Source organism: Pocillopora verrucosa, chromosome 3 (assembly GCF_036669915.1).
Source record: "Pocillopora verrucosa isolate sample1 chromosome 3, ASM3666991v2, whole genome shotgun sequence".
Taxonomy (NCBI): Eukaryota; Metazoa; Cnidaria; class Anthozoa; order Scleractinia; family Pocilloporidae; genus Pocillopora; species Pocillopora verrucosa.
In genome coordinates, this window is record NC_089314.1 from 24,292,877 (window position 1) to 24,313,070 (window position 20,194).

At 38.9% G+C, this 20,194-nt stretch overlaps 2 protein-coding genes across 3 annotated transcripts; one reads left to right on the top strand and one right to left on the bottom strand.

The window, feature by feature from the left end:
- Positions 1-4,250: 4,250 nt before the first annotated feature.
- On the bottom strand, positions 4,251-5,659 carry LOC131773852 (collagen triple helix repeat-containing protein 1-like). Its single transcript, XM_059089814.2, has 3 exons — positions 5,535-5,659; positions 4,931-5,170; positions 4,251-4,765 (listed from the first exon to the last, which is right to left on the bottom strand). The coding sequence occupies exons 1-3, from the start codon at positions 5,622-5,624 to the stop codon at positions 4,418-4,420; spliced, it is 678 nt and encodes a 225-aa protein (XP_058945797.1). The 5' UTR covers positions 5,625-5,659; the 3' UTR covers positions 4,251-4,417.
- A 5,077-nt stretch (positions 5,660-10,736) lies between these two features.
- Positions 10,737-18,407, top strand: LOC131773857 (beta-1,3-galactosyltransferase 6-like). Of its 2 annotated transcripts, XM_066164369.1 has the most exons (5): positions 10,737-10,812; positions 10,903-10,992; positions 12,193-12,238; positions 15,960-16,352; positions 17,548-18,407. In XM_066164369.1, exons 4-5 carry the CDS (start codon positions 16,014-16,016, stop codon positions 18,286-18,288), a joined length of 1,080 nt encoding a protein of 359 aa, XP_066020466.1. In that variant the 5' UTR covers positions 10,737-10,812; positions 10,903-10,992; positions 12,193-12,238; positions 15,960-16,013; the 3' UTR covers positions 18,289-18,407. The 2 variants fall into 2 exon arrangements, with proteins under 2 accessions (XP_066020466.1, XP_058945809.2); XM_059089826.2 differs by lacking the exon at positions 10,737-10,812 and having other exon boundaries at positions 10,870-10,992.
- Positions 18,408-20,194: the final 1,787 nt, after the last annotated feature.

The window sequence follows — 20,194 nt, forward strand, 5'->3', positions numbered from 1 at the left end:
GATCCAGCCCTTTTTCCCGTACCTTTAGTTATGAATTATCAAGCGTCGGAAATCACTCTATTGCCACTTAAGTGGGTGTTTCAGATTGATTCCTCTCAAAATACTTCTACGTTTGATACACCATTTAAACACCAAGCTTAATAAATTTGTGGGACACAGTTGCGTAATTCGATAAGAAATCGCGCCTGACTGTTGCTTAGACTTGCAAACAGTGATCCGCTATCTAATTCTCTACCAAATTGGAGGAGTCTCTGTGTAGGTCGAGGGTAAAGGTCGAGGTCCTCGAGGTAAAGAGGAAGAGTGGGTAGAGGTAAAAAGTCACATAGCTAATGAAGTATAGAAGTCAGCAATTATGAGCATAAATATCGAAATTATGAAAAAAAAATCAAGATCGAGCCGGTTCGCTTTCTTTATTCTGGAAAATGGAACAAAGGGGAAGAAAATTTCAGGCTTCAAGAGTAGCGCTCAGAGGTTACGCTTTCTTAGCTTGTGTTTTTATCGTCTTGACCAAAAAATGTCACCACGTCATCATAGTGAACGTCATAAACCACAATCCACAAGCTGCCAACTCTCACACACTAAATTTCACCACAGAGCCACAAACCAATCAGCTGTTGTTCTCAAAATAGTCGCTCTGCAGGAACGCGCATTTAAAATAAATTAAAACAGATTATTATTGGAATAAAGGTATGTACAGGGAAATTTTGGTTGCGAGATTGACTGGCCGAGAATCCTCTGCAATTTTGAAAATGTCTAGTTTGCTGGCATTTGCCACCTGACTTTTCCAACTCAGCTTTCAGTTGTTATCATTCAGAAGAAGGTCCTCTCTCTCACTTTTTCTAACAATGCTCTTCACAACGAAGGCAGAGAAATTAAAGAGAAACCTCACACGGAAAGCCCAACTTTCAACGAATTCAGTTGAGAACACTATACAGTGGACGTTTGAAGGAAAAAACCTCTTTTGACTGACTCTATAATCACCTTGAGGGCTTATGGGTAACAAAAGGAAAATTACTTCATGAACCCAAGGGACATAATGCGTCTAGAATACATCAAATTCAATCAATCTTACGGGTATGAAATACGCCAGATACGTATGTGAAAAGAGGACTTTATTTCGACCTGTCTTATAGTGATACCTTAGGATAGGATTTAGTGATCATATCAGACCAAACGTTGGACCAAACTTAAATCTTTTGCAGGTTTATTTTTACATATTCTCGTGACTTTCATGCTGTACAATTAGGCAGTGGGCCTAACTAATCCCTGGTTACAATGCAACATAAACTGCCCTAATAATGAATCAAGAACTATGCCCCTGGGTAAAAAAAAAACGTAGGCGATGTAAGCAACTGGGAGCTCAACCCCTCAATAATGATCCTGCTGACTGAATTCCATCCGGAGTAAGCGTTGAAAATGGCATAGCTACAACACTAACCGACCAGTTCTTTGCCCATTTTAGTGCATTAGCCTTCTAAACTGGCCGAGCGATGGATGTAGAGATCGACACTCTGGTACACAACGGCATCAATGACAGCAGGTATGCCGCATACGATGTCATTGATTGAAAAACCATCCCATGCAACAGTTTATATATAACCGCTGTGCGAATGGCCATGCGAATGCCTGCTGTGCGAATGGCCATGCGAATGCCTGCTGTGCGAATGCCCATTACAACTACATGAAAGAATGTGTTCGGGGAGGTTTTGAACTGACATTTCTTTGAAAAAGATTTTAAAAAGTGATAAAATGAATTAACCTTGCAGATACAATAGCTTTTCTTCCCTTCCAAATTTTGACAAGGGCGACCTTCTATCCCCTTCCCTATTCTTCCGCTGTTTGAGTGAGCACCAACGATTTGCCTTCTTGGAATAAATACCACAACTCGTCCAACATCAATGTCTAAACTCATGTGGCTACAAAAACACTGTTTCCATCTCCTCTGGTTCCCAGGCTCCGGCGACCCTGGTGGTCCCACTTCCCCTTGGGTCCAGGGGCGCCATACCGTCCCACGTGCTCAAAAAATAATGAGTTAATCTTGCCATGCCGCCATTTTTGAAAGTCAGCCTTGATTTACAAGTGCTCAATAGAGTTAGTTGATGTCAGGAGAAGTAATGGGCTCCTGGTTAATGTATATTAATATAAGTTAGGAAAATGTCAAGGAAGAGTGACAATTGCCCCACCACAACAGTACGCAGAAGAGACTTTGCGTCGATTTTACTATATTAAAAACACGACTTTTTCCACAACAGTCCCACGGAAACTCGCTTAATGACTGTTGCACACTCTATGATTTGCCGTCGCAGTACTTGATTACAGATTCACCTGATTGTAAACAAAAGTAAGATTTTAGCTCGTTCATTGACCAAATACTGAAACATACTTGAGCCATGGCTAATTAGAGAGAACATTATTTGGTTTAGGGGACATATTGCGTCCAGGATATGTCACATTTATTCAATCCGCGGTGCGTCATGTAAGGAGTAAGTATGAACTATTGCTGAAATTAAGAGATCCTCGCAGCTAAGAACACTACTGAAACGATTAATTGTAAATAGGACCTGAAAAAAATTCAGGCCCGTACGGGATTTGAACCCATGACCTCTGCGATACCGGTGCAGCGTACGGGCCTGAATTTTTTTCAGGTCCTATTTACAACTACTCGTTTCAGTAGTGTTCTTAGCTGCGAGGATCTCTTAATTTCATCTCTCCACCGCAGTGCCAATATATGAATTTTCATATATCTAAAATCATCATGAACTATTGTGCTAATCTATTCTCAAAGATACTTTTTGCATATTATGTTGTAATCGTATAAAAGGCTGATGGACCAAACATAAGTTTATTCGCAGATTTAATGTAACATTTTGGCGTGACCTCCACCCTGTTTAATCGAGACAGCGTTTGTACCTGACTAATCCACGGTTACAATATAAAATAAGTTGAGCTTATAATGAATCAAGAACTATACGCTTGGGTGGAAAGAGCACTGCCTATTAAAGCAACAGGGGGCTCAATCTTCTCAATGATGATTCTACTGACTGAATGCCAGCCGGTGTGGACATTGAAAATACCAAAACTATGACACTGACCGACGTACAAACCAACACGCACCCAGCCTCTGGCGATTCCTGTGCTGTAGACTTTTAATTCAACTCATTTCCCCCTGTAGTACGTTATGTAATAAACAGTCTCTGCACTTGTATGCATCGATCATTTCTGGTTTAATTAGTAGACAGACAACTGTAAACACTTATTTACGGAGTGGAAGGCCTCATAGAGGGATTTTTAATAATGTTTTTCAGTGGATAAAAGAACGCGTGGGGCGGCTCGACCTGTTAGACAAAATTTGTTTGTGTATACCACGCAGGTATGGTGCTTTTAGCGCGCGCTGATTGGCTATTTCAGAGATGCCTAATCAAGAGTTCGTGTTCCGATAATTTTTCTTTACACTTTTCTTGTGAGGTATATTCGAAAATAATAACTCACTCTAGTGTCTGTGAAAGTGGTTAATGTTTACCAAGCCGTAAGGTAAATATCCACCTCTACCCACTTCTACTTCGGTGGGTAATATTTGACTATACGCTTTTATTTGCCGAACCTTTTCAGCCAAGGTTTTGAACGTGGGAATTATGAGGTACTAAGAATATAAGAGATTCGATGGGAGAGTAAACCTAAAGCAAGGAACTTAAGTCTTTTAAGAGTACCAGGGACAACTTGAAACTATGGCAAATCTAATATGGCAGCATTTGCCTCCTAATTTTTTTTGGAATTTAGCATGCAGTTGTTATTATACACAGTGAGGCAGTCTCTCTCACTCCATTCGATAATGTATTTCATACTGAAAACCAAGAAATTATTCAGAGGACTTTCACTGAGAATGCTTTACTTTCAAACATCTGCAATTTGCTCAATTGAGTAAACTTGGGTGGATATGTGATAGCAAAGTCACATAGAATACTTTCAGCTCGTTTAATATTCAATATTCTGTCTGATAAATCATTTGGCCACGGCTTTTTTGGGAGAAATGTTATTCTATGAATGAAAGGGACCCATTTCCTCCCGAATCGATTATGTCACGTTTATTCAATCAAGTTACGCCTACATGAGGACGCCACATACTTATAACACCGCGGATTGTCATACAAAGTGGGAAAATGAGCAATAATGTCTGTCTTCCCAAAGTGGAAATGTTTCCCAATGTACAGCTATGTTTCATCAAAATGATAAAAAGAACACATGGACCAAAATTAAGTTTCTTCGCAGGTTTATTTCCATGTTTTGTGATGAGTTCCACCCAATACAGTTAAGACACCCTTAACACAGTGAGCCTAACTACCCGGCAGTTGCAATTCAACATTCGACTGCCCCTATGATAAATCAAGAACTAGCGGGTGGAAAGAGCACTGCTGCCTATTTAAGCAACAGGAGGCTCAATCTCTTCAATAATGATCCTGCTTACTGAATTCCAGCCGGTGTAAGCGTTGAAAATACCAAAACCATGGCACTGACCGACGTGCAGGCCAACACGCACGAGGCCTTTGCCGATTCCTGTGCAGTAGCCCTCTACGTTGGCGGGGCGATGGATATTCAGGTCGACATTCTGGTAGACAACAGCATCAATAGCAGCGGGAGCCTTGCATTCGATGTCGTTGAAGGTTAAAAACCATCTCATGCAACAGTGTTTGCAACCGGCGATGCGAAGGTTGCCTATGTAAACAACACGGAGGTATGTGTTTGGGGCAGCCTTGGTAAACGGACATTCCTTAAAAGGAAAGGTTCAAAACAATTTATTAGATGCATTGATGCAGTAAATATCTCTTTTTTCGTCTTCCTGTTCAATCTTGACAATGATGACTGCTATATATCCCCCTCCACCTTCTCTACTGTAAGAGTGAGCACCAACTATTTGCCTTCTCGGAATACATACCAGAACTTTTCCATTATCAGTCTCAGAATTGATGTGGTTCCAAAAACACTGTTTCCATCTCCTTTGGGTCCCAGGCTCTCCTTGGATTCCCGCTGGCCCTGGTGGTCCCACTTCCCCGTTGGGTCCAGGTACACCATCCCGTCCCGGCAGTCCATCCCGTCCTGGTGCTCCATCTCGTCCCGGTAATCCATCTCGACCTGCTGGGCCTGCTTTTACTGGACAGCCTTTTTCCCTTATCTCCTGCAATTGTAAAACATTTAATTGCGACTTTACATGCCACTCTCTGAAGAAACCCAAGAGACACTCCTTGGATGACTTGTGATCGACGATCACTTCTCCAAGAGACGAATAACTTTGTAACTCTGTAACTGCGGTGAATTAAGTCTATATATTTGACCTGTTAATAACACCTGAAAAAATAAGTCCTTACAAGTGAACTCCCGACAATAGTGGAAATTTTCATACAGTTTTGAAAGAATTTCTCGCCACATCCTGATCCGAACAGCCCGTTCTTACCACGACTCGAATGTCGAAGTTAAATTTGTGCCTGACTCAAAAACGTTTCTACAAAAATGAATACTTTACATGGCTTTAAGTAACTTACTCTTTCCTTTAGTTCATCTGTGCCGATCACAAGCTGAAAAAAAAGGAGGTACGACAGCGCAAATGTCTGCAAAAGTTTTTTCCGATCCATCCTTCTTGAGAGAGAGAGTTCAAAATACCTTGCGTCCCAATATCATTTGTTTTAGTATGCTTCTTTTTATTTACAATTAAATGATATTTTCGAAATAACTTTTTAATTAGTTCAACTTTAGATAAACATACTTGTTTTTTTTTCGCCGAAAAATGTCCAAATTAGATTGTAGGACAGATCGAGACATTGAATTTGTTCGTATCTTCCCCCCAAAAAAAAGAGCTGTTGGCCGTGTTGTTGACCGTGCAATTAAATATTTGCTATTAGTTTAATCAGTTAATTTGCCGCACATCACGTAGTGATTTGAAAAGTCTAAGTTAATGGTCTAGGTGGATAAAATATATCCACGAAGCGTGATTATAAATATTTGTCGCTAGATTAATTGATTATTATTTTGGTCATCCGCTAATTAATTTCAAACGATTCAAAAGAGTGGAACGCATTTCTGATACTCAACTCATTTTCCTCTGTAGTACGTTTTGTAATAAACAGCCTCTACACATGTACGCACTGATCCTTCTAATTTAATAAGTTGACAGACAATTGTAATAACTTAATAACTGAGTGGAAGGCCTCCTAGAGGGATTGTTTAACAATATCTTTTCGATGAAATAATTCTTGAGGCAGTACGCCCCAAAAGAATTTGTTTGTTAAAACCACACAGGCATGGTGCTTTTCGCGAGTGCAAATTTACTGTCTCGGAGATGTTCGCGAGTACCATTTATCTCCAAGCAGCCGATGAGAGTAAATCTCCATTATAATCGTTTTTCTCAGCACTGACTACAAAAAATTTCTAGTTCTCGGTTGGTATATTCGAGCATTATTCACCCTTATGTCGGTAAAAGTGGTGAATACTTACCGAGCCGTAGGTAAATATTTACTACAGCTACTATCTACTTAATTGAATAATTTTCAATTCTTTGACAAATCTGTCAAATCAGTCGAATCTAGCTAAGGTTATGAAAATTATGCACACGAAGTACTCTGAAGATATGATATTCTAAACGGAAGTGGACCTTGAGCTACGATCGAAAGTTTTTTACGAGTATTGGGGAGATCCCCAATGTGCTTAGTGCTAAGGGTGTTTATTCACGAGCTATGCGTTTGACTGCGACAAACTCTGACTCTCCCACGATGATTTCCCCTAAGTCAGCTTTGTTAAATAACAGCCTATCATTTGCAATGCTTTTATCTGCCGCATTTATTTTGCCAAGTTTATGAACAGTTTAAATATTATGTACTCAAAAGATGAGAGAGCGAATAGAAGAGGGGACCTCGAGGAAAGAAATATAATGTCTAGAGTGTTAATCGCGGATCAAAGTACTCTCTGCCTTTTGTTAAGAAATAAAAACAATTCTGGCCGAGATCAATTCAGGAGTGTTTGTGAAATAGTCGCAACGGCTAATAACAATGGTTGAAAGAATAATTAAAGTTTCATGAGCTTGTGGCACCGAACATTTCGGGGACTGTCAAGAGCAAATTCCCCCTCGAAGATTTTAGTCTTTATGTTTTTGGTCTCGCGTTCGGATGCTTTGCCAATGAGCCACAAAGAACTCGATCGCCAATTAGGTCATATATTAATTAGGTCCTGCATACCATAACTATCAGCATTGACTAAAGAGTGGTGACAGAGGAACACAATATCTCACTTTTTCATTTGATTCGATGAGAAGGTGGCGAGATGTTTCTAAGCCAATGACAAGGAATAGAAGCAAAGCCACGAGCGCAATGGAATTTGCAGCAAGAGATTATTTTCTTGCTTTGCAGTTCTTCCAGAAAGAAGAACAGGACTTAATATGGGGTAAATCCTTGTCTCTGACTCAACTTCTCTAAGCAGCCGAGACAAAATGAAACTGAGAAAAAAGAAAGCGAACTATTTGCCGATAGAGCACGCAGTTTCATCATAAATGTATGTAAAAGGCTTTCTGCAAGCGGACATCCCCTACAGCCCCCAAATGAACAAAAATTGTGGTAGCTTGCTTTAGTCTGAAGTCAGTTTCCGACTTTTTGTTGACAAGTTATCAGTTGTCGTCAAAAATTTCTCTGGCTCAGTTTCATAACGCTCTGAGGTGGCTTGGTGTCTGGTTTCGCCTCGTTAAAAGATGCTAATCGTTAGTATAACATTTCTTTTGTAATTGTGAGAGGTAACTGGTATATTTTGTGTACTTTGAGGTTTTAAAAATTATGTCCTAAGATCTTACTCTCTGCTGATGGCGGCTCAAACATATCTTCTCAGAATGCAGAATGAATATGTTTCATAGATAAGCTTTTCTTTTGTGAGGTATTTTGAATATCAATCTGATCATTCCTTTTGATGGATGGTTTCCATTTGCGTGGGCTGGCTATGACGACTCATGTAAGATGAAAAGGGCACGGGGAATAGGAGAGAGGAATGACAGAAGATTTTATCGATTCATCCGTCCTATGAGAGCTTTAAAATCTACAAATTTCTTATGAGCAAGTTTAATTTATTCATCTATCATGCTATTATGTTCACAAACATTTTTTGTTAATACTTTCACTTAAAAAAAGGATATCCACTTAATTTTTTTTCTGCTCAAAACATCAGGAACGACAACGAAGGTCCTCAGCTGCTTGAAGATTGTGAAAACGTCGTCCCCAGGTTCCAGATCTCGCCAATTCTTCCCTTCCCTCCCCACCCCCCCCGACTGGTCTCTTAATCCCCTTGAGGAAACTCTTTTATAGCCAATGATGGAGAGCTTTATTACAGTTTTTATTATAATGAGGGGTTAGAAAATAAACTAACAAGAGCTCCGCTTTTAAGCTTGGCTAAATCTATATATTACCTAATGCATAGAGACTGGCTTTCACCTTCTACTGGTGAATCCACTGATGATTAAAAGTCTTCAACCTAAACTGAAGTGAGGGAGCAGTAAAACTCATATTTCAGGTATTCTTTTTTTTTTGATGTAGAGAAATGACGATAAAGTAGAAAGATAATGTCAAACTTCCACGGTGTGAATTACAAAATAAACAGTAAAGGGCCCATGAACGATCTTTCGCAATCTCGATATTTACACCAGGTGATTATGGATTATTCCTTTCCTTAGGGGGTAATAAAGAAAATTAAAGTTTTCTAGCCGTTATATAACCCGCTGCACTAAACTGCGCTAGAGACTGAAAAACAAGAAATGAGCAATCTTACTAAAAACACGTGCCTTTTCCCTCGCAGCGTTCTCATAAGGATCAATTTTACTTATCATTACCAACAATCCAAGACAAGATGGTGGATATCCCTCAGTATGCAAGTGTTAGAAGTTATGTCCTAACTCGTCGTTCAGTTGACTATTTCTTTTATTCTCTCTTTTCTTACCCAGGTTATTACAACGGGGACTAGCTCTGATCTCTCAAGGGAAGTGTGGGTCACCGCTTATAAAGGTGACGCTTACTGAGCTGTCAATCTCTAACCTTCGTCATGCTTGTACACTTAACTGGTGAATCACGCTAAACTACGCAGAGCGGAGTTCACATACTAAGTAGATACCTTCGCGATATTTACGCTTTATAAATTGACCTTCTACCTTACGGTCAAGGTCGAGCGAAACAAAAACAGGATTGACAATATAAAAACTATAATGAACTTACTAACAGAATTAAAATCATACTTGAAAAGATATCTTAAGAGAAAATAGTCTTTGAAGACTGCCACATATCGGCAGAATAAACAGAACATTCGGAGAAGAAAGGGCGTACCCAAGGTACCGCCCCTAAAAGAGCTTCGTGCTAGCCGTATAAGTTATCTGATTACAAATTCAGTGCGGAAGATGAAAAGTACTGCATGTTGACACCTGAAGTCACCTCTAAGTAAAAGAGATGTCGAGCGTGCTAAATTATACCTGTAAGATACGACCGCCGAAAGGAATAAGAAATGATAAACTGGCTTATTATAATTTTTACTGAGTGGCTTGTGCTAATATATTATTTCTATTCATTTTCATCGTTCCAATAAGTAAAAAAAAAAAAAACACCTTTAGTGAAGATTCTTGCTAGATGCCAATTTTATCTTTTGACACAAGCTTAGTAAGTAAGTGAGGTCATAACTTTTAAGCTGGGTAGCAGCATGCACGATAACTTAACAATAAGGAGTGTTCTAGAAATGATGATCGAATCTCAATACACTTAACATTACCAAAATATAAGGTATCTTTCGAGGTTTCACGCTGGAAAATACAACTCCTGATAACTACAATAACTTCTCATATTTTCTCTGTAAGTTGCCATCAAGTGCCACTATAAATCCTTCAATCTCTCCTTGAGTAACAAACGAGTCCAAAAGATGGTCTTCGCATTCTTTCCTTCGAAGGTTGTCCACTCGTAATAGCCTGTTTTTGGATCTATTTCTCATAGTTTGGAGCGGGGATTTTTTTCTCCTAAAACTGCTTACTTTTCTTCGTTTAAGTATGAGCGGGAGGGGGTGGGGGAGGGGCAAGCATTAAGCTTTAAATGCGGCGAAATTCTCGCGCAAATCCAAACAAAAGAACTCCCAAAATGAGGGAATCTGTTCACCGTTTCGAAAAAAGCAACCAGGCGAGCAATTGGTGCAAAAACATAGACCCAAGATGGGTAGGGAAGAAGCGATAAGATAATTTATAACTTTTACGTTATTTGTTGGGAAGTAAAAAAGTATACTGAATGCTGCATATGAAAAATAGAAAAACAAAATGTCTACATCCAGTGTCGGCTGAAGAAAATCTATTTAATTGGGCATAATCGTTACGTACCGTTTACCGTTACCGTACACCATTTTGGATACAACTGAGCATGCGCCTACCAGTTTCCGCTGGACTGCCTCTCAAAATATCGTGGGAGCAAAATCTCACCTGTTGTAGCTAACGTGATGTTATATAAATAGCATGTAGGTGTTGGCTATTTTCTTTCCGCTTCAATATTAACAATTTTCACTATTTCAGATCTAGTCAACTGTGCCGAGCACAGTCACAACAGAATCACAAAACAAAGAATAAACACCCCATGTAACTAAATAAAACCTCGTGGTAAGATGAAATTCTTTTTTAAGATAGCATTGTTATATATACACGCAGTTTCCCTCGCTAATCTCAGGCTCTGCTTAAATTAACCTGTAACCCGATCGAAATATATGATTGGATCCCGAGCGACATTTGAAACCAACCAATGTCCCGGATTGGCATAACATGTGATCAGAACGGTATGGGTGTGATTTCTTGCTTCCTTGAACTTCTCGACGATTCCAACCATTTTGACGCTAGCTTTCCACTATTTCTCCAAAACACAATAGAGTGGCCTGAGGTTGAAAAACAGTGCTTCCTACTTTATTGAAAGACGACATTGACTGGTGGGCATCAGGACTCCGAAAATACGATTGAAGGTAAATTTGCAGTGTTTTACAAGAAATTATGTGAACTCTAAGTAAACCACGATGATAACGAGGACGTGGCAAAACAAATTCTTTAATGAGTAGAATGATAGCTCGGTTTGCGCGTTTAAAAATTCGGGAAATTTGCGTCGTCAGAGAAGAGGAAGTTTTCACTAAGGATTTAACGCTGCACTGATCACAAATTTTGTGCGGTAGTCGAGTTATGGTGCTGTAGGAGACATTAAGTACATCCAGCCATCTGCGAAATTATTGCTAGAGATATAGGTTCATTTTTGTAATGGACGTATTCCAAGGTGTTGCTGTCCTGACTGCCTAGATAGCTATAGCTAGAAATATAGGTTCATTTATGTAATCGACTACTTCCTCGTTGTTCCAAATAAGGTTCCAAATATTTTAGTGTTGCAAACGCTTTCGTTTGCCTGCTTATCATTTCCGTGCTTTGGATGTATAACGAAGCGTTGATGTTTGCTTGCGAGGGAAACAGTTAAATTTGTTTCCCTCGATTCTCAAAGTTTCGCGCAATTTTCGTCTCGGAAAACATTGAGACTCTGGAAAACAAAGCTACTCTTACCCTTGCAAGCAGACATTAAATGTACGATACAATCTGCGCATTAAGTGGCGTCCATTTTAAATTCTCGACTATGGCGCGTTATCAGTGTCAAAATTACCATGTAACCTCTCGTTCAGTATTAATTTCGAAACCTATCTTTGGTAAAACCACAGAAAATAGGGCCCATCATTCACACCTTGTTAAATCACCATACAGCGCTGTTGTACTCGCCTCGTTCGCAGACAAGGTGCATATCGATTATTTTAATACCCAATCTCATGTCATTAATTTTTTTTCGATGAAGCTTTTTATGCGATTCTTCATCAAACGTCTTAGGTTTAGCTTCTCATGCGATCGATATTTCAAGCAAATTGTAACCCATCAAGTTTTATGGAAATTCTTCTCCAATTAAATTTTTTATGCAAAAACATTTGAATAGATGCACCAACAATCCTAAGGGGTAAAATATGTTGCGTTAAGAAGACAGTGTCCTAGAAACACTCCTATGATGCATCGCCAGCCTGAATAGTCACGTATCATCCCACATTTGTCATATTACTAGAGACTTCTATGGGCTGCCGTGTAATAGTCACTCAATAACCATAAATTTGTTTTTCGTTTCATTCCTACTTTATTGAAAGACGACATTGACTGGTGGGCATCAGGACTCCGAAAATACGATTGAAGGTAAACTTGCAGTGTTTTACAAGAAATTATGTGAACTCTAAGTAAACTACGATGGTAACGAGGACGTGGCAAAACAAATTCTTTAATGAGTAGAATGATAGCTCGGTTTGTGCGTTTAAAAATTCGGAAAATTTGCGTTGTCAGAGAAGAGGAAGTTTTCACTTGGGATTTAACGCTGCACTGATCACAAATTTTGTGCGGTAGTCGAGTTATGGTGCTGTAGGAGACATTAAGTACATCCAGCCATCTACGAAATTATTGCTAGAGATATAGGTTCATTTTTGTAATGGACTTATTCCTCGGTGTTGCTGTCCTGACTGCCTAGATAGCTATAGCTAGAAATATAGGTTCATTTATGTAATCGACTACTTCCTCGTTGTTCCAAATAAGGTTCCAAATATTTTAGTGTTGCAAACGCTTTCGTTTGCCTGCTTATCATTTCCGTGCTTTGGATGTATAACGAAGCGTTGATGTTTGCTTGCGAGGGAAACAGTTAAATTTGTTTCCCTCGATTCTCAAAGTTTCGCGCAATTTTCGTCTCGGAAAACATTGAGACTCTGGAAAACAAAGCTACTCTTACCCTTGCAAGCAGACATTAAATGTACGATACAATCTGCGCATTAAGTGGCGTCCATTTTAAATTCTCGACTATGGCGCGTTATCAGTGTCAAAATTACCATGTAACCTCTCGTTCAGTATTAATTTCGAAACCTATCTTTGGTAAAACCACAGAAAATAGGGCCCATCATTCACACCTTGTTAAATCACCATACAGCGCTGTTGTACTCGCCTCGTTCGCAGACAAGGTGCATATCGATTATTTTAATACCCAATCTCATGTCATTAATTTTTTTTCGATGAAGCTTTTTATGCGATTCTTCATCAAACGTCTTAGGTTTAGCTTCTCATGCGATCGATATTTCAAGCAAATTGTAACCCATCAAGTTTTATGGAAATTCTTCTCCAATTAAATTTTTTATGCAAAAACATTTGAATAGATGCACCAACAATCCTAAGGGGTAAAATAAGTTGCGTTAGGAAGACGGTGTCCTAGAAACACTCCTATGATGCATCGCCAGCCTGAATAGTCACGTATCATCCCACATTTGTCATGTCACCAAAGACTTCTATGGGCTGACGTGTAGTAGTCACTCCCATAACCATAAATTTATTTTTCGTTTCAAAATGGATCCAAATGTACTGCGTGAATATGCACAACGTCCTCTGGAGATGAGGAACAAATCAGAGCACTACAACAACATCAGCACATACCTCCTTTTGGTTTTTCAAAATAGTGTCATGGGAAATACCTGAAATAATCTCTTAAATGATCAAGATTAAAGTACGTCATTTGACTGCAATAGAAAGACAACATGATAGCTGTTGATATTCGTAAAAGTTTAATTTGTGAGAAGAACTGCTGGAACTTCTGAAGAAGATAGATTTTATGTCGATGTCGAGCGTTTGTGAATTTTAAAGTTGCTTTAGTTGCAAAAGAGAGGTTTATAGAAAAGAAATTGCCTCACAGAGTAGAAAATTTGCCAGTTCATTAAAAAGGAAGGCCTAGTTTACTGCTCCACTTTGCCCGGGGTATGGGGTGCGGATCTTGCTGGGAAAGTTCTTTCATGTGTAAACAGTGTCTATTTTGGGGAGCAAGGATGGTGCAATGGTGAAAGCAGCATTATTTGAGACCAAATTTGCAACTCACTAAGTTCAATTACAATTTATTACATCCATTTTATGATAACAAATTTCAATTGCTCAAATACAGGATTTTTAGTCTGTACAAACAGTTCACTGGCTCAGTACTTAATTGGTTTGCACAAAAAGTTCAAGGAATTGTTCAGTCTGTGTCCGAATCACTTTCCATGAAATGGAATCGTCGTTTGCGAGGTTTAACCATGTTTTTTCTTAATTTCGGCGTAGAATCGCTCGTGCAAAGTGTTAAGCTACGTCGGCTCGTAACTTTCGATTTCCTTAGCAATTTCCTCCTCTAAACACCACTTTTTCCAAACCAACAACTAAAAAGCAGTGCTTTTTACAGTTTTTTTTCAGTTGCTGTATTGTTGTTACGGTGGCGAAAGAAAACCTACTTAAAACGCCGGCAATTGTTTCGCTCGCAATTTTTCAGCGTATCCAAATGTTATGACATCCAAGGCTCGCATTTGATCGGCTATCTGTGAGTTTCTTTGATTATTGACCGATCAGAATGTCTGGTTTGTTACTTCTTTGCACTGAATTAATCCTCTCCTGCATCGAAGTACCTGAAAACTGCATTTAACTTAACCAATCAGAACTGAGTAATTTTTTCATGTATATCGATAACGCAGTTACAGAATAGAAGTCAGAAAAATTAACTTCGGCGTAATTCGAACCCATGCCTCCCAGATTCTAGATGGACGCTACTGCCAACTGAGCAACGATACGACGTGATGGGAGAAAGTTTAGACATTTTAGCAACTTCATGGGTTTAGCGAAGGTGAAGAAAATGTTATCTAAAGTCAGTTGATGCTTGTGCCAAAATTCTTTATTTTTGCGATTTATTTTTTTCGGTTATGACGTTGTTTCTTTAACCCATAGTGCCCGTAGTGTTTCTTTTAGTTATTATTATTATTATTATTATTATTATTATTATTATTATTATTATTATTATTATAATCATTATTATTCCTAAATTTTTTTATCATTATTTTAATCAATATATTACTTGTAGTATTGTAATTATCTTGGTGTAGCCATGTGTAACTGTACAGCACCATGTATTCTGCCATGCTTTGGTAAATTGCAAAATATCTATTTGGGTTATATTCTATTAACCAGTGACCAAGACAGATTTTTTTTCCGCACAATACAAATACAATCTCAAGCAGACAAGCGATTCCAACAAATGAAAAAAATCAATTTCTCTGAAGTAACATCATGAGATTTGTGTAACAGATAGTAAGGAGAATTACTAAAGAAATCTTGGGAGTGAAAGGATGAAGTGTCTGTCCAAAAGTTACTGAATGCTACTATTAAAATGATATTTCTATATCTGTATGAGAGAAGGCTACTAGGAAAAGAGAGCAATTTTCATGTATTAGTTTTCTCAGTATTAATCAATGTCTTTATTTGACTATGTACTATTTGCGTCTCTGTTGTTTGTAATGGAAATAGAACTGAGTGGAGTCCAATTCGGGCTGTTATCATACGAATGATAACAAAATCGGACGACCGCGCAACGGGAGTCCGATTTGTTTATCACCAGTACAATTACAGACCGAAGTGGACGACACGAAGTGTTATTACTGATTAATCATAAAAATCAGTATTGTTGAGCTGTCCGATAACAAACTGTCTGATGACAACTTGGTAAGTGAATAAGTGGAAAATATAGGTTTTTTAAACCAATCACAATCGAGGAAATTGTAATTTTGTGATTGAAAGTGTGATTCCTTTATCACTTTCTAACGTTTATATCGTCGTTAGTATAACTGTTTGAGAAGATGTAATTTAATGTAAAGGGTATCTAATTAGCTCTCTATTATGCCCTTCTCTATTTTCTCTCTCTCGGTTACAATTATCCAAAAGGTTGTAATTGTTGAAATGGAACAAGTAACAAAAAACGAAAAAAAGGTAAAGTGACAGAAAAAACACCTAAATACGAAGAAAGAAAGTCTTAGGGAACTAATGGTAGACTGCTTGTACCTTTGTCATATCTTTAAAGGCCACTTTCTTTCAGAAATTGTGAGACGTTGACACTGAACGGCGTCCCCCACCAAACTTCATCATTGTTATGGGCAATTCTCGAAGATATAAACTCCTCCTCCTACTTGCTGTTCTGCTAATAGGAGTACCCATACTGTATATAAACCTGAATCCTTCGGTAAAAGAACCTGTCATGCCGGATCAACCGGATCTCATTCCTTTCCGTGTCAATATCCGAGAGATTCAAGGTGAACTAGTCTGGTCAATTCCTAAAGTCACGGTTGGGCTTCCAATAAGTCAAATCCAAGACCTCAGGGAAGAGAAGCCTAGTGTTCTCCTTGTGATAATTGTGTCGTCAGCGCCTTTGCGCTGGGAACGAAGGAAGGCCATACGACAGACTTGGTGGAAACACTGCAATGTGAAAGAGGTTAGTTCTGTTTCTCATGGTTCGGGTCAGGTAAATTATGCCAGCATAAATTTTAGTTTAATGCAATAGTCAGGGTTCCGAGCCTAATGCTAGCATATTGACTAAACTTCTTAAAAATTCACTTGATGTTACAGTTCAACATGAGATCATGAATTCTGTAGACTGGATTCTGTAAACAGTGAGGCTGTTTTTCTAGTTCGCTCTTTTGGAATTCGATTCACAAAAAGAATTCTTACCCTGCTGGTGGTTGGTATGAGGGTACGAGAGGGGGTGGGAGGAGGGGAGATTTTGGGGCTCTTAAAAGCCATCATATTGAATTATCAATGAGCATGATGAAAAATTTTGAGTATTATTTTCGCGTGATAACATGTATTCAAGGGTGAAGCCCAAAAGCACAATGCTGAAATTCCCGAGCATAATTAATCTAACCTGATGGTTACGTTATTGACGTGCATTAGCTTCCAAAAAAATTGTTCATAATTCTTCAGGTTACGATATGTTTCAGCAATCTTTGTTCATTGGATAGCACTATAGCCTTATAATGAGTAAGTATCTTAGACTCGCTCTCGAGCGCAATTGTTCAAGTTATGTGCCTGGTCAGTTGTCAGTCCACAAAATTATCATATCCACAATGCCTTTCTTTAAACTAAGTGCAGCATTGAACTCCGCGACGAAGATCAGAATTTTATTTCATTTTCGTAGTTTTGTAGCCAATTTTTTGTTCTTCTTACTTTTTCTTAAGCTTTTACACATCTTCACAACTTTGAATTTTTGTGGTGGACTCGATCTTCGAAATACATCCTTCCTCCACCAAGTATTAGAAAGTTAATTGCAGACTACCAGGCTCGACGGTGCAATTTAAAATCCAATGCACCATATCATGTAAAAATAATGGGACAAAGAAGGAAAATCAGGGTTTCGACCAGGATATATCGATTTGACTTAACTTAATTTAGCTTGGGGTGGGAAACATAGTGGTTTCTTTTAGAATGAAGAACTTCTCGCCGAATACAGTTAAAAATTAACTTTCATACAGACATCTTGAAAGATATATTTCCATTTGACACTCTAGCGACATTTTATAAATAACTGAAGTGAAATTGACATATCTCAAGGCTTGGACCTACAGCCTCCTTCTATGTCCCATCATTTTCTCTCGGCCATACAGTACTAAAGATTATAACTGCCCGTGTAGGTAGCTTGCCACTTTTTCACAGACGGACTAGTCGTGAACAAGACGATCCAGGAAAATCTCTTGAACGAAACATCCCGTTATGGAGATATTGAGTTCCAACCGCTTCTGGGCGGGATAGAGTTTGGAATGCGCTTCTTGTATCACGCCAAATGGGCCGCAGCTAATTACAACTTTCAATATTTTCTTCGCACGGACGATGACTACTTTGTGTGTCTTAAGAAGCTTTTGAATGAGTTACCTTGGCGCCCTAAGCAGAATCTCTGTTGGGGAAATTTTCACTGTGAAGTACAAATGACATGGATTGACGAGTCATGGATGCTGTTTTCACGTGACATTATTGACAAATTCTTGAACCAAGATGCGCGTACCATGTTGTGTCATCCGCACGCTGGCCAGCAGATCGGCATTTGGCTCAACAATATATCAGGTCGTTTATTTTTTCATGACGTTCGTCTGAATCACGTGAGGGCTTTTGATTGGCAGGCGAGAAACGTGTGTGTAACGTACATGGGAGTTCATCGAGCGTTTGCGTCGCGCATGCTACAACTGGCCAAGACGAGTGAGGACGGCGCGAAAACTGTGCCCCCCATCTCTAAGTTTTCTTCTTATTGTGAATACGACACGTTTGACCATAGGAGGCTACACGACCCTTATTTCTATGAACCAAAGCCTTGTGTTGAGAACTCGATATGGGTGAAAAGTCACCGAATGTGGCTTGGAGAAGAAGGAAGGATTAATTAATAGTTTAGTAATCATGGACAGAACACTGTGACCCTAGAAAAACACAGCGGTCTAACGTTTGCGAAATGACTTGGTGCTTTGATTTTCAAGGTTTCAGAACCAAGTTGTCTCTTACAAGTTGCAAAAAAAGTACAAACAAGTAAGTCATGGTGTTTTAACCCTTTAACTCCCAAGATCTCATTAGTAATTCTCTTTACTGTCTGACATACAGTTCTTACGATGTCAATTTGGTGAATTTGGTATTGGATCAACTAATTATTCCCAAATTGATATTTTACTTCATTCTCATCACTTCTATGCTTGATATCGTATAGATATTGTAAGGAGAAATTCTCTCTTGGTCACTCATGGGAAGTAAAGGGTTAAAAGTGTATGATCCTTTTCGGTAAAGGTCAAAACAGAATGATAAATCAACAGTATACCCGTTCTTGAAAAAGGCTAGTGTTTAAAAATTCTTGAGTTTTCTTTTTCAGCTACTTTTGTTTCCTTTTACATTTTAATTTTCCTCCGCTCATTTTTTCAAGACAGCGATTGCTTGTTATGATTTCTTTTGACATTTTGCGCAGGACATTGGCGCGCGGCTGAGCAGAACTAATCATGCATGTCAAATACCACCGTACAAAATGTAGATTTGGACACACAAGTCATTTTATTGGTTACCGATCTGTTATCTGCAGAACAATGAAATTAATTACGAGATCAGACTTTACATTATTCTCGCACTCTACTTTGAAATTGTTGTGAATCTTAGCATCAGGGCCGTAGCTAGCATGAGGCAAGACGGGGCAATTGCCTCGTCTTGATTTTAGCCTTTTTTTTTTTTTTGAAGAAACGTTTAATTGAGAAAATAATCCCTGGAAAAAATTGGATTGGTTAAGATAAAACCAGCTAATATAAGTTGGATATATTGAGGGAAAGTTTCTGAGCCTCTAGATTTCAAAATTTTATGGGGGGGGGGGGCATGCCCCAAGACTCCCCTAGCAGTTGGCGTCTTCGGCGCTCGAAACTTGCCTCGTCTTGTTCTGAAGTCTGGCTACGGACCTGAGCATTCAATCCCATTAAAATATTTAAGAATTAATTCAAATAAGATTTTTTGATACCAGGCCGAAAAATTTGTTTTGTCCTTCAGATTTCTCTAGATTGTTACGAAGATCAAATGAAAATAATAACAATGATAAATAATATAGAGCTGTGAACTTAATATCTACTCCTATTCTATGTTTCACCAGCGGGAACCCTTTGTGGACAAAATAAATGGGTTTAAAACGTTTAGCGATGACTTTAGAGAGTAGGTCTTAAAGGCTCGTGGTCTAGTTTTGTTATGATTAGGAATTGTCTAAAGTGGATGGACGGTAAAACTGAAACAAAAGCAATTGCATCAGACACGAGAAATAGTTGGTGGCGTGGTACAGTCGCCCAGCTGAGGGAAGTTCTGAAAAACTTGAGCTATTGTCGGTAGCTCGATAGAAGTGACTGACGTTTCGACAACCTGAGCAGAAGTCAGCATCACAATCAATGCAAGCAAAGATTTGTTTGTCAATCCACGTTTAAAGTAGCTACGAATGCACCTATTGGTTACTTGGGATGTGTTGTTGTTGGCAGTAAGGTTCAAACAGCGTAAGTCCTGATAAGGGGAAATGGCGCGCACGGCATGCAGGGAGGTGGAGAGAAGGGGAGTCAGGGTTTCTCTTTCATTTGGTTAAATGGTTATTAGCCGCCAAAAAGGGCAAGATATTCGGAGTCTACAGGGTAAAAAATTGCACGAAAATTTTATTATGACACAACCAAAATCGTTTTGAAACCCCCCCCCCCCCCCCCCCCGATGAATAATGACCAGTCCAAGTCCCTGGTCAGATGTTTACACTTAACACTTCAAATCGCATTCCTATTAGAATTTTTATGGCAT

Excerpts from the sequence above, each read along its gene's own strand:
- LOC131773852 (XM_059089814.2), bottom strand. The coding sequence starts at position 5,624 with ATGGATCGGAAAAAACTTTTGCAGACATTTGCGCTGTCGTACCTCCTT. Across the intron at positions 5,171-5,534 it reads CAGATGAACTAAAGGAAAGA|GAGATAAGGGAAAAAGGCTG; the intron begins GTAAGTTACTTA and ends TTACAATTGCAG. Across the intron at positions 4,766-4,930 it reads CTGATAATGGAAAAGTTCTG|GAATGTCCGTTTACCAAGGC; the intron begins GTATGTATTCCG and ends TTTCCTTTTAAG.
- LOC131773857 (XM_066164369.1), top strand. The coding sequence starts at position 16,014 with ATGGGCAATTCTCGAAGATATAAACTCCTCCTCCTACTTGCTGTTCTG. Across the intron at positions 16,353-17,547 it reads AACACTGCAATGTGAAAGAG|GTAGCTTGCCACTTTTTCAC; the intron begins GTTAGTTCTGTT and ends CTGCCCGTGTAG.